We start from the raw sequence: 13,482 nt of genomic DNA on the forward strand, positions 1-13,482 counted from the left end.
TAGTGAATTTCTTCTGCATAAGTAACAGAAGGCTTAGATTTGGTTAAACAGAATATATTTTTTAAGGTCTACATGTTGCACAAATGATGAAAGTCACAGATGTCTTCAGCCGTAAGGGATGAACTTGTGTATTATATTATTAATATCTTGATAAAATATACAATAGATGGTAGACTTTATGATATTACAAACAAATGCTGATAAACCTTAATAGTTAGAGCAGATGAAGTTGAGTTTGTTGCTCTGAGGCAGGCTGATCCACTGCTGCTCTCCTCCAGACTGCACCGCTCCGGTTCTCTCCTCATCCCTGCAGTCTTCAAACCCTGTCCCGTTCCCCGGGGCCCAGTCCTGGAAGCAGATCGTCTCTCCAGTCACCCAGTACCAGAAGCCCAGAGTGCAGGTGTGACGCAGGCCGAGCCACACGTGTTCAGTGGAGGCGTTTCGAGCCACTTCCTTCACCCAGAACTGCATCTCCTGAGTGAGCACTGAGACCAGGTCATAATGATTGTTCCTGCAGTATCTCAGAGCTTCTCTCCAGGTCAGATTCTGATTAATCAATACAAGCTTCTCTGGAAATACATGAAAATATGTTATAGCAGACAAATGTATTCCAACATCTTAACAATGTAGAAGGACAGTCTTCAAAAACATAAAAACACAAAACATAGCTAAAAGGGTTCCAGCTAAATGTAGGTACTAAATAAACAGTGGGGCAAAAAAATATTTATTCAGACACAAGTTTTCCCACGTAGAAGATGAGAGAGGCCTGTAATTTCATTATAGATATACCTCAACTATAAAAGACCAAATGAGGAAAAAAAAATCCAGAAAATCATAATGTAGGGGTTTTAAAGAATTCATTTGCAAATTATGGTGGAAAATAACTATTTGCTCAACAACAAAATGTCATTTAAATACTTGGTTAAATACCCTTTGTTGGCAATGACAGAGGTCAAACGTTTTCTGTAAGTCTTCACAAGGTTTTCACACACTGTTGCTGGTATTTTGGCCCATTCCTCCATGCAGATCTCCTCTAGAGCAGTGATGTTTTCAGGCTGTCGCTGGGCAACACGTACTTTCAACTCCCTGAGTTGAGATCTGGAGACTGGCTAGGCCACTCCAGGACCCTGAAATGCGCAGGGAGACACGTCTGGCACTGCAGGATTTAAGTCCCTGGCAACGCAGTGTGTTACTGATGGTAGCCTTTGTTACTTTGGTCCCAGCTCTCTGCAGGTCATTCACTAGGTCCCCCAGTGTGGTCCTGGGATTTTTGCTCACAGTTCTTGTGATCCCTGGGTGAGATCTTGCATGGAGGCCCAGATCGCGGGAGATTATCAGTGGTCTTGCATCTCTTCTATTTTCTAATAATTGCTCCCACAGTTGATTTATTCAACCAAGCTGCTTATCAATTGCAGATTCTGTCTTTCCAGCCTGGTGCAGGTCTACAATTTTGTTTCTGGTGTCCTTTGACAGCTTTTTGGTTTGGTCCATAGTGGAGTTTGGAGTGTGACTATTTGACGTTGTGGGGAGGTGTCTTTTAAACTGATAACACATGCCATTAATACAGGTAACTGTAAGAGATTACCCCTAGAGGGTGATGGGCACCCGAAATCTTGTATTGTGTAGTTTTTGTTTTTTAGACTCAGTTTCCCAGGATGCACCTCGGTCAGGTGATGAGAGGGCTCACCTGAACTGAGGTATCTTATTAGTTTCCTTATAAATATTTTTTTTGTTCTGCGAAACTAGGTCGAGCATTGGTTATGTTTATTTTGTTTGTGGAGCTATTTTAGTTACGTTTACATTTGTATTGATTAAGTATGTGTTGTTAGTTTGTCTCCATGCCTTTGTGTCTCCGAAAGTAGGTTTAGCCTCTAGCATTGTTAGCCTCTAGCATGGTTAGCCTCTAGCCTGCATAGCTTAAAGTCTGTTTTGTTTTCTAGTATGTTTAGTCCCTTGTCTGTTTTGATATTATTTTGTGAATGTTTTGTTTAAAAATGGCTTCACCAGTAAACCAAACTACTTTTGTTTATGTTTGCTTTTTTTGTTTTACTTCATTATTAAAAGAAGCATAAGCCCCGTACCCTGTGCGTTTATGCCACACCTTTAAGCCCACAGTCCAACACCTAGTGGAGGACAGAGGAGTCTCTTAAAGAAAAAGTTACAGGTCTGTGAGAGCCAGAAATCTAGCTTCTTTTTAGGTGACAAAATACTTATTTTCCATCATAATTTGCAAATAAATTCTTTAAAAATCCTACAATGTCATTTTCTGATTTTATTTTCCTTATTTTGTCTCTCATAGTTAAGGGTATACCTATAATAAAAATTACAGGCCTCTCTTATCTTTTTAAGTAGGAGAACTTGCGGTGGCTGACTAAATATTTTTTAACCCTCTGTACATGGTGAATAAGTGTAGTGTAACTCACTCTCATTGCAGATGAATGGGAGTTTTTCTGTGCAGTCCACAGTGCTCCAGTAGAGTTGATTAGATGCATTGACTGCAGTACAGTTCAAACCACCACTGAGTTTGTTAGAGCTCCAGTATCTGAATGAGGAATTACTCTGATCCGACCATTTCCAGGAATTATTAAAGAGACCAATCCAAACATAATCATTAAATAAATTCTGCCTCAAACTGTTGATCTCCTGATTCTCACTTTCGTTCTTCACAGTGACCAGGTCGGTGTGGTTAGCTCTGCAGTAAGTCTGAGCATCATACCAGGTCTTCGGATCATTAATAAATGTGTAGTTTCTGTTGTTTGCTTTCATTTAACAACAAAAAAATTATTTTATTAATTAAAATATCTATCGTAGGGTTTTTTTTAATATAAAAAAAGAATAATTCATATAATTAACAAATTATTCATGCCTAAATAGTCTTGCCATTTTTGCAATCAACTGAGTGACAAAACAAATTAAGAAAGAAAAATCATACATGCAAATCATCCGACTATTTTAATAAATCTAAAGCCTTTGTGTGTTTTAGCATTTTGCTTAACATTTACTTACCATCATAACAGAAAAAAGGTTTTAACTTCCCACAAACATCATCGTTCCATTTTCCATCATTAGCCATGTCAACACAACACTCAATTCCTCCTTCATTGTCTGGTTGACCACTACCCCAGTGTCTGTAAGTGTCTCCATCTCTGTAGAAAGTTTGGTTAGGCAGAGACCACTGCCATCTCCCAGTGTCTCCTCTCTGTAGACCGATCCAAGCTTGGTTTACAGTTTCCATCTTCAGTGTGTTATTCAGCTTCATCATCTCTTCCATGTTGTTGATGGAGGCGAGATCAGTGTATGTCTGTCTGCAGTAAGTCTGAGCTTCACTCCAGGTTTTATTCTTATTCACAAAGTGATAGCGATGAGGAATATATGTCTCTGTACCACATGCTGCAGTGTGAAAATACAGTATTATAATACTATTATTCATCATGTTAGAAAAATGATGCTGTATCTCATAAATAAACAAATATAATCATAATTATTACACACATATAAAATTAATTACTAACACATTAACACTCAGATTATAGTGCACACAACACTGACCTGAGAAAAACAGAATAACCAAAACCCATTTACTCCTCATTCCTGTAAATAAACACATGCTTCATTAAATTGATACTTTAAGATCTTTATGTGTTTTTATTATATTTTCAATTAACAAATAATTTGGGTTTGTATTTTTTACTTATAAAAATAATAAATATTGCTTAATTTCTGCTGAATTGCTTGTGCCTTCATAAAAAAAAAAATCCTACTGTTTTTTTTTTTACATTAGACATAATCTTGTTTTTTTTTTTTCATCTTGTGTACAGGTAGAGACAATGTAATGGTGTTTGTAATTGCATGTAAAGAGGCATAAAAAAATTATCTTTTGTGGAAATGAGTCAAAAAGCAACATGATGCCAAACAGGGGTGGGGTTTAAATGATTACATCATCATGAGTTTAATAGAATTAGTACAGTGTCTAGTAATATAAACGTTCTTTCCCAGAAGAGCTCTGACCCCTTCCTTCTGACACACCATAACATTATATTTATTCTTTTTTTTTCACGTCAAGCTGAATCTCCTAAATGGTAGAAATAATGTGTTTTCCCTTTAAACAAATCTCTGTTGAGCTTTTTATGTTACTGAAAAAAAACAAAAAAAAAACACTTAATGTAGTCAAGCAAATAAATGTTCAGGAATCATGCTTACACAGCGATCACAAAGGGGAAAATGATAGAATAGACAGAAATTTCAGAAAAAACGTGTTTTACCACTAGACATGATTTCTATTTATGATCAGTATACTATTTTCTGTATAGAAATTATAATGTCTAGTCTTTTGAGTTTAGTGAGGAGTAGCTAAATTTATGTTAAACATGTTTCAAGTTTTCGGAAATACATCTAGGTCTGGTACAGTACATACAGTACAACACACCATACATAATCTCTTACTTTTAAAGAAAAGAAAGCCAACTAAAAGAAGCTGAAACAAACAAAATATTTCAAACAATCTCTTACTCTGGTTATTACAGTAGACTGTGCATTACTGCTAAATATATGTGTAATAAAGCACTTTTATAATTATTTGTTTAAAAAGTATTAAAAGTTTTACTCAAGTATATAAACAAATTCTTTATCCACACCTGTAACGTTCTTCATGGACTGGAGCAATGAATATTATAAATCCTCCAGTCCCTCTGTTCTTCTTCCTTTTTCACCTTCTGTTCCTGAACTGGACAAGTTCAGTTATATCCCTGTCCTCTTTTTTAACTCCTCGCCCCCTTTTGTTTTCCTTATTTTTTACTTGTTTACTTAATAATCAGCAGTAGCATTGAGCTGACGGTGTCGTTGAACAGGAAGCATCAACCACTTTGCATGAGACGTGATGAACTGGGGACCCAATGACAAATATCCTTCTTTCTCTCATCTCTAGATGAGTGACAGTTATAGCAACTGAGCCAGAAATCAGGAAGCTTACAGTATAAGGATGTTTTGTGGGGATTTTATGTAAAGTTTATTTAAATACTGTATATTACAGTCATACGAGTAAAATTATTGGATGTTTACAGAAAGACAACTCTACTAAAAAATAAATAAATAAATAAGCATGCCTTTATGTAAATTTCACATTTCACATGTATAGCGACAAACAGTAACACTATAAAAAGTCACACTTCGGGACCAAGAGGTCATTTGTCTTGTAAATGTTGCATTCCTCTACATTAATGAGGGTTCACCAACAAAAAACTGAAATAAAATATATCCAATTGAAATAATTTCTAAAATACAAGATCTTAGACAATAGTTTAGGAACTTCCCATCTCCATATGCCAGTATATTATATTTCACATGTAATAATACATTTATAACACACTATGTATAACATAACACATGTCACAAAATGCACACATCTTTATATTTTAGTCTTTTAGGGTCATAGAGGGGATCTCTATCACTCACTTTCTTTCTCTCTCTCTCTCTCTCTCTCTCTCTCTCTCTCTGGGTTGTTTTTTCTACCCAAGCGCTGGGTTGCCTCTGTTGGGTCATTTTTCTGGGTTATTTAAAGAGAGTAAGGTAGTTTTTGTGTAACCCAGCTGCTGGGTTGAAGTTTGCTTGGCCCCTCCCCCAAAGTTCCCCGGTGGATTCAGCGGCTGTCAGCTTCGTGTCTCTCTTCAGCTCCCACACCGCTAATGACGGTTCATCCTCCTCCGGCATTTAAGGGGAAATGACGTTAAATACAAGGTCTGTATCCACATGGTCACTCACCTAGGTCACATATGACTGAAAAATTATTACCATATGTAAGATTTATTACTGTTACCGTGTTAAGGTAACTGTACACTCAAACTTTCAGGCTGGTCTGAGGTAAGATAATTTAGCTGACAATAGCTGCTAGTTAGCCAAAGAACCCCATCTGTGTATGAAGGAAACCCCATCTGTGTATGAAGATAAGATGTCTGAGCTTTTTATCTTTCTCTGTAGAATGTTTGCAGGGTGATGAAGATGGTGAAGTGATGAATGAATGCTAAACTGTTAACTGTAGTGCTAGCATGACTCAGGCATTTAGTTAGGTTGCTAGCATTAGCAACCACATTGAATAGTCTGACTTAAAAAATATAACAATATTAAGGAGTTTTATCCTAAAAGCCATGCTTATTTTGCTTATTTTATTTTTGGTGGTAGCTGTCTCTATGTTTTTTCAATGACATGATCATTCAACAAAATCTTTACTTTCTTATTTTTTTTTTCTTTCTAAGGTTGAAACCAACATGGTGGAATACCTCCAGCAGGCTGAAGTGTCAAGGCCGTACCCTACATCCTGCGTTGGGAGATAATGACCAGCGCTGCTCTCAGGCATTCGTCATTCTGGTGGGACAGGCTCTGGAGCAATGCACACTACTTGGGGCGGTTGATGTGTGTTTCAAGGCATTTTATATTAACTATCCAAGGCAGTGTGCTCCTGTATAGGACTTTTTGTAATGTTGTTATGTTAAAATGAAACCAGGGCCAGATAGTTTTGTTCTGCAGTTTTCAAACATTATAAACAGCAACATAAACAACACACGCACTCTTTTTGCTACTGTTGAGAGACTGACAAACCCACCAAGTCAGATTCCTATTGAAATGCTCTCTGACAGCAAATGCAATGAGTTTGCTTTCTTTTTCTCTGAGAAAATCAGTAATATTAGGAGGGCTATTAACACAACAAGTTGTACAGAGATCAGAAAAACTCAAACACAACCTCACAAAACAGTTACTATGTCTGTCTTTCAAGCAATTGATAGCAAAATCTTGAAAGAAACAGTGCAGCACCTCAAATCGTCAACCTGCGACCTTGACACACTTCCTACATCTTTTCTAAAAAGTGTGTTAAACTGTTTGGAAACAGATTTATTAGAAGTGGTGAACACTTCACTTCTCTCTGGGACTTTTCCAAACTCTCTGAAAACCGCAGTTGTTAAGCCACTTTTAAAAAAGAATAATATTGATAACTCCGTATTAAATAACTACAGACCAATATCAAATCTTCCTTTTATAGGTAAGATTATTGAAAAGGTTGTCTTTCATCAGGTGAACAACCATTTAAACTCAAATGAATACCTAGACAGTTTTCAATCTGGTTTCCGAGCGCATCACAGTACAGAGACAGCGCTCCTAAAGATAATAAATGATATTCGTTTAAATTCTGATTCCGGCAAAATATCAGTGTTGGTACTGCTAGATCTTAGCGCTGCGTTTGACACTGTTGATCATAACATACTAATAGAAAGACTGGCAAACTGGGTCAGGCTTTCTGGCATGGTACTCAAATGGTTCAGGTCATACTTAGAAGGGAGAGGTTATTATGTGAGTATAGGAGAGCACAAGTCCAAGTGGACGTCCATGACATGCGGAGTCCCACAAGGCTCAATTCTTGCACCGCTCCTGTTTAGCCTATATATGCTCCCTCTAAGTCAGATAATGAGAAAGAACCAAATTGCCTATCACAGCTATGCTGATGATACCCAGCTTTACCTAGCCTTATCTCCAAATGATTTTAGCCCCATAGACTCCCTCTGCAAATGCATTGATGAAATTAACAGTTGGATGTGCCAGAATTTCCTTCAATTAAACAAGGAGAAAACTGAAGTCATTGCATTTGGAAACAAAGATGAAGCTCTGAAGGTGAATGCATACCTTCACTCTAGGGGTCAGATAACTAAAAATCAAGTCAAGAGTCTTGGGGTGATTCTGGAGATAGACCTTAGTTTCAGTAGTCATGTCAAAGCTGTAACTAAATCAGCATACTATCATCTCAAAAACATTGCAAGAATTAGATGTTTTGTCTCAAATCAAGACTTGGAGAAACTAGTCCATGCCTTTATCACCAGCAGGGTGGATTATTGTAATGGTCTCCTCACCGGCCTTCCCAAGAAGACCATTAGACAGCTGCAGCTCATCCAGAATGCTGCTGCCAGGATTCTGACTAGAACCAGAAAATCTGATCACATCACACCAGTCCTCAGGTCCTTACACTGGCTTCCTGTAACATTTAGGATAGATTTTAAAGTACTTTTACTTGTTTATAAATCACTTAATGGCCTAGGACCTAAATACATTACAGATATGCTCACTGAATATAACCCTAACAGACCACTCAGATCGTTAGGTTCGTGTCAGTTAAAAATACCAAGGGTTCACACAAAACAAGGGGAGTCCGCCTTTAGCCATTATGCTGCCCGCAGTTGAAACCAGCTTCCAGAAGAGATCAGATGTGCTAAAACATTAGTCACATTTAAATCTAGACTCAAAACTCATCTGTTCAGCTGTGCATTTATTCAATGAGCACTGTGCTACGTCCGAACTGACTGTACTATCTTATGTTTATCTAATTTCTTAAACTGTTTTATTTTTATTTGAAATTATGTTTTTATTAGTTTTACCCAGCCTTTTATTTTTATTTTTATAAAATTTTAATTAGTTTAAAGTTTTGTTGCAAACTGCATTTATTTTTATTTTAAATGAAATTTAAAAGTTTTTGTTAAAATGTCTTATTGCTATTATCTTTTATTTCATTTCATGTTTTTTTTTCTTCTTCTATGTAAAGCACTTTGAATTACCATTGTGTATGAAATGTGCTATACAAATAAACTTGCCTTGCCTTGCCTTGCCTTGCAGAAAAGATACTTGAAGTCACAGAGGTCCTGCTCTGTAGAAGCTGCCTCAGCCTGTTTGTTCAATTACTCCATTCTGCCCTTGTGAGTAATAGTATAGTAATGATGTCGTTGATTGTATACAGACATTGACTAGGTGTCATAAAATAGCTTGTCTTTCTCTTTTTTACAAAGTTAACCGCTGGTTTAATTCGCATACCTTGGTGGGTTACACGGAACGCAATTTAAAGAATTAAAAATAAAGCCAACAAATCTTTTAAGCTTACAAGCAAAACTTGTTTATTTTTATAAGTGTCTTTAATAGGGAGAAGCCATCTAATCTATGTTATAGAGGTTAGAGTGACTGTGAAGACAGTGAAGGCCACTGTTTCAATATGTTTAATCAGGCATTTACAAGACAAAGCTAATTTGGGCTTAATGGGCCACGAGTTTGTATTTATAGACGGAGGAGTTTTGTATGCTGACGTCTGATAGAACCTGATAGATCGAAAGAAACCCTTAACAAACATGTTTCGATGCTGCCCATGGTTCTGGTTAACTTGTCTTGCCTTTCTTTTGTTCCTTTTACATAATAATTAATTAATTCCTTCTTACATTGTGTTCTTACATAATCCCTATCCTTAGACTGGCCTATCCAGTCTGCATTTCGTACACTATACTTTTTAATTTTGTAATATCCTTACACTAATAAAAGTGAAACTGCTGTGTCATTGATACAAAGTATGCTTCTACATTGATCTAATGGAAATTTTTGATTTCCTATACGAAACTGATATTTTTATGTTGCTTAAAAGCAAACATCGCAGCCCCTGGTTAAAACTTAAATGTAATTTGTTCACTCAAAGGACATTTCTACTTCAAACCAAAAGTTTGCCGTGTCCACGTGACCTCATGACGTAGTATTATCGCGGACTGAATCACGTTCTGCTGGCGGCCTTAGTTTTTCAAAGAAAACAACAGGTAAGAAAACAAACTCGTCTATTTCTATGGTAAATGTATCTCTTCCATGAGCAAATTTATGATTTATGTCAGGAACAACTACTTTGTAGATTGAGTTTTGTGTCCGTGTTTGCTACTGTAGCTAAAAACACCTATATTACCCACAGTAGCATTAGCGAACTAACGCAGTTATTTTTAAAAACACCGGAGTTTCTACGCTAAGTCGGCTGTGCCGAATAACATGAAATTAATTATATTTAAGTACGGTGAAAAATTAAAAGGAAAGTGACTAAAACAAAAAAACAAGCCAGTTTGGAGTGAGTTCAATTCAATTCAATTCAATTTTATTTGCATAGCGCTTTTAGCAATTGTCATTGCCGCAAAGCAGCTTTACACAATCAAAAGAGTTATTTAAGGTTGTATGAAATGTGAATGTATATGAATCAAAATGGTCATTTTGTCCATGGTGAGCAAGCCGAGGGCGACTGTGGCAAGGAAAAACTCCCTGAGATGGTAATAGGAAGAAACCTTGAGAGGAACCAGACTCAACAGGGAACCCACCCTCATTTGGGTGAAACAGAGAGCAGGAATCGATCTGCATTTATACAGTGTGTTAGGTGGCAGGCAGTTCAGCTATAATAGCTGATGTAAATTGACGTTAATATGGAGTACAGGTAGTTATTGAAGACTTAGGTAGACTTGTAGGAAATTCCAGTCCTGAACTATCGAACTGTCAAGTCCCCAGAGAAACAGTTGCCAACACAAGCCAAGGCCAAAACCATCTTCTAGGTAGAGAGAATCATCCCCAGACACCAGACACATCCCAGAGAGACACACGGGGCATTCATGTGACGAGATCTTTAGCCAGAAGTGGGACACCAGGATGGGTCAGACAGGTCCGGAGGGCAGAGGGAGTCTGGATCACTGGCAGCTCGGGAACGACATGTGTAGCTCAACAGAGAGAGAGAAAGAGTGAAAGGTGGAGACAGGGGGAGAGAGGAAAGAGAAAGAGGGGGAGAAAGAGAAGAAGAGGAGAGATGGCAGTTAGGTATGGTCACAGTCACACAATGTATAATTTGAATGTATATTAACTGTAGAGTGCGTGATGTTTGTAGTGTACTTATAGTTATGTCTAAAACCTTCTGGACTTGCTAACGTGTAAGTAATGTAATATCACTAAAACTATATTCCCTCGTATGAAACGGGGCATTCGCACATGTTCCTGACATACAGTAGTTGATCAATCGGAATGGTTATTACCGTCGCGCTCACCGCCGCGTGAAAACGTCAGCGGCCAAAATAAATTAGTTGCATTTCAAAGTCATTCGTAAAATGGCCGCCAGGTGGCGCAAAGTGACATTTTCGCTCGTTGCCGTAAATACAACAGTGACCGTTATACAGCGTATCTCTGTATCTGTTTATTGTTATTTAAGTTCTGGATTATTTCAGGTACTTTAAACACATTGTTGGGTTGCTCATGTTGGCTCATATGAGATGTAGTTTACAAATGAACACCTGGTTGGGTTATTTTGACCCAACAACTGGTTTATTCATTATTCTTTCCTTTCTCCAAATATCAGCCTGCAGAATGTTTGAAATATTACTGTTATTGTGTCACAGGTGTAGTTTTAAGAGTTGTTTAGGCAGGAATGCGTGTGTATACAGCTCAAAACCTCCATCAGTTGTTAAAGATAGCGGCTATTTAGAAAAAATGCCCAGTGATTTCTGAGCTTCAGGAAATCTCCCGGCGCTCTGCGCATAACACCGGGCCAACTCATGTCGGAAAGAATTTATAAACGGTTTCTAAACGTGGGCTATTGTTTTTTTTTACTTATAGTATTTGTTAATTTAATTTAAATGAGGTTTGGGTTCAGGACTTCAGAATCGTGATTCTCCTTTTTAATTTACTCCATAGTTTTAATCAGCGCTCAGCCGCATGCATTAAGTTTTCCAGAGCGCACCGGCAGAAGTAGACTAATGATTATGAACACGTCGGGAAAACAGCAAGCAGACTTTAAAAAAAACGTTTGCGTTCATTTTCTGACGCGCTCAAGTTCACCAAAAACAATACAGAGCAGCGCAGCTTACAACACTTACAAAATCACAACACTTACAAAATCACAACGTTTTTTCGTTATTGTGAGTGCGCTTAAATAAAAGTTAAGTCTTATAAAGGCATGCAGTCTTATATAGTTTTATTATATAGTTTTTGCACATTAATCTGACACAGTTTTTTCAGCCTGTCACGGCGTGCGCCCAAATCAATATCGCTCCTCGCTCACTAGTTAGGCGGCCTCCCCTTCAGACATGCGAAGCAGCGGGACCGCAGAATTACACTTGACTGGTGAGCTATCGTTGCTATCGTTGCCTGGGCTTGCACCCCGCGCTATAAAATACTCGGGGTTTGTTGGGCTACAGTGGATTTTACTACGCGCTGTGTATGCAGCGCGCGTGCAACAACGCGGAAGTGCGGCATGCAAGCAGGGCAAATGGAACGCGCCCCGGTGACTTCAAAGGAGCGAGAGGTGGGAGGGGGCCATCCGCGGAGAGCAGAGTCAGCGCGAGCAGACGGATGGCCATTGCACTCACACCGCGTAGTAAAATCCACTGTAACCCAACAAACCCCAATCATCACCAGCCGTGCCTTATTCCTTCATGTCATGTGGGCATTATAAGCTTTGTATTGAAAACTTCTAACTAAAAAGTGGCAGCTGGCACGCCTAAAAATAGACGCAGGTTAATTTTTTAATAGTCTAAATAAAAACCCTCCGATTTAATTTCCTATAGTCTAACCAGCGCTCAACCGCACGCATAATTTTCCCGAGCGCGAGGAATTTTTTTGTGCTAAATAATGTTTATGCAGTAGGCTATAAGAATTCCTATTAATCCTGGGTTGTTCTTTTAGTGTCACTATAGTGCTTTACAATGCCAGACAACATTCAAATACAAATTATTCACCCTCCCCAGGTGTGAATCGGCTGTTCTCACCTATACATTCAGAGAAACTGTAATGGACCTCTCCACACTTTAAAAACCACTTGAATCTGAGGCTCTTCTGGAGACTTTCAGTGATTTCAATTTGTGTAATTTTAATCTCCTGGATTCTAGATTCTAAAGTTGACATTGTTACCTTTTTTAATCATTGGAATGGAAGAACTTGTTATTTTCCTTATGATAGCATAAATTGCATTGTTTTTAATCAGTCTATACGCAATAATATTATTTGGTATTTATTTATTTATTTATTTTTTAAACGGGTATGGGGGCTATCTTGGTTCATTAATCTCCGTGCCTGGTTTAGTATTCAGTGCGCATCTGTTATATTACAACTATCATAACACTCAAATACCTTTTATTGGGGGTTAAGTGACTGATGTGCCTAACATTTTTCAGCTGAGCCTTTGTTTCACTGAATAATCAACCACCGCGACACCCCCCTCTCTCTCACACACACACACACAGAGCCGACCAAATCATTAGCACATCCCTCCCCCAAACAGCACAGACATTTACTTACACCTGAACTGAGTTGTTTGAGTAACATGGGTCGAACCTGTTACAAATCATAACAGTCTACTGCATTTCATTCTTATAATAACGCAAAAACACAAGCGGGGCGGAATGACCGGCATCAGCTGACGCAGTAGAACGTCCTAACACTGTTTTAATTTTATGGTAATTTATTTCAGTTAATAAATCTACTATAAATTTAAAGAACACAAGAAATAAGATGACACAAATCCATACACGCTTTTTTTCTAATTACAAGTGATAGAATCAAAAGGCTTACTGTGTTAACATTTATTGTGCTTAAATTTGATCCTAATAAGATTTGATTTAATTTAAATTCTAGAACAGTGGCAGCTGGAACACCTAAAACAGATGCAGGATTATTTTT

At 37.8% G+C, this 13,482-nt stretch overlaps 1 protein-coding gene across 1 annotated transcript; it reads right to left on the reverse strand.

Moving 5' to 3' along the window:
* Positions 1 to 207: 207 nt before the first annotated feature.
* Positions 208 to 3,589, reverse strand: LOC128506351 (macrophage mannose receptor 1-like). Its single transcript, XM_053476770.1, has 4 exons — positions 3,550 to 3,589; positions 3,007 to 3,390; positions 2,424 to 2,759; positions 208 to 569 (listed from the first exon to the last, which is right to left on the reverse strand). Exons 1-4 carry the CDS (start codon positions 3,587 to 3,589, stop codon positions 208 to 210), a joined length of 1,122 nt encoding a protein of 373 aa, XP_053332745.1.
* Between the last annotated feature and the right edge of the window lie 9,893 nt (positions 3,590 to 13,482).

Source organism: Clarias gariepinus, chromosome 18, assembly GCF_024256425.1.
Source record: "Clarias gariepinus isolate MV-2021 ecotype Netherlands chromosome 18, CGAR_prim_01v2, whole genome shotgun sequence".
Taxonomy (NCBI): Eukaryota; Metazoa; Chordata; class Actinopteri; order Siluriformes; family Clariidae; genus Clarias; species Clarias gariepinus.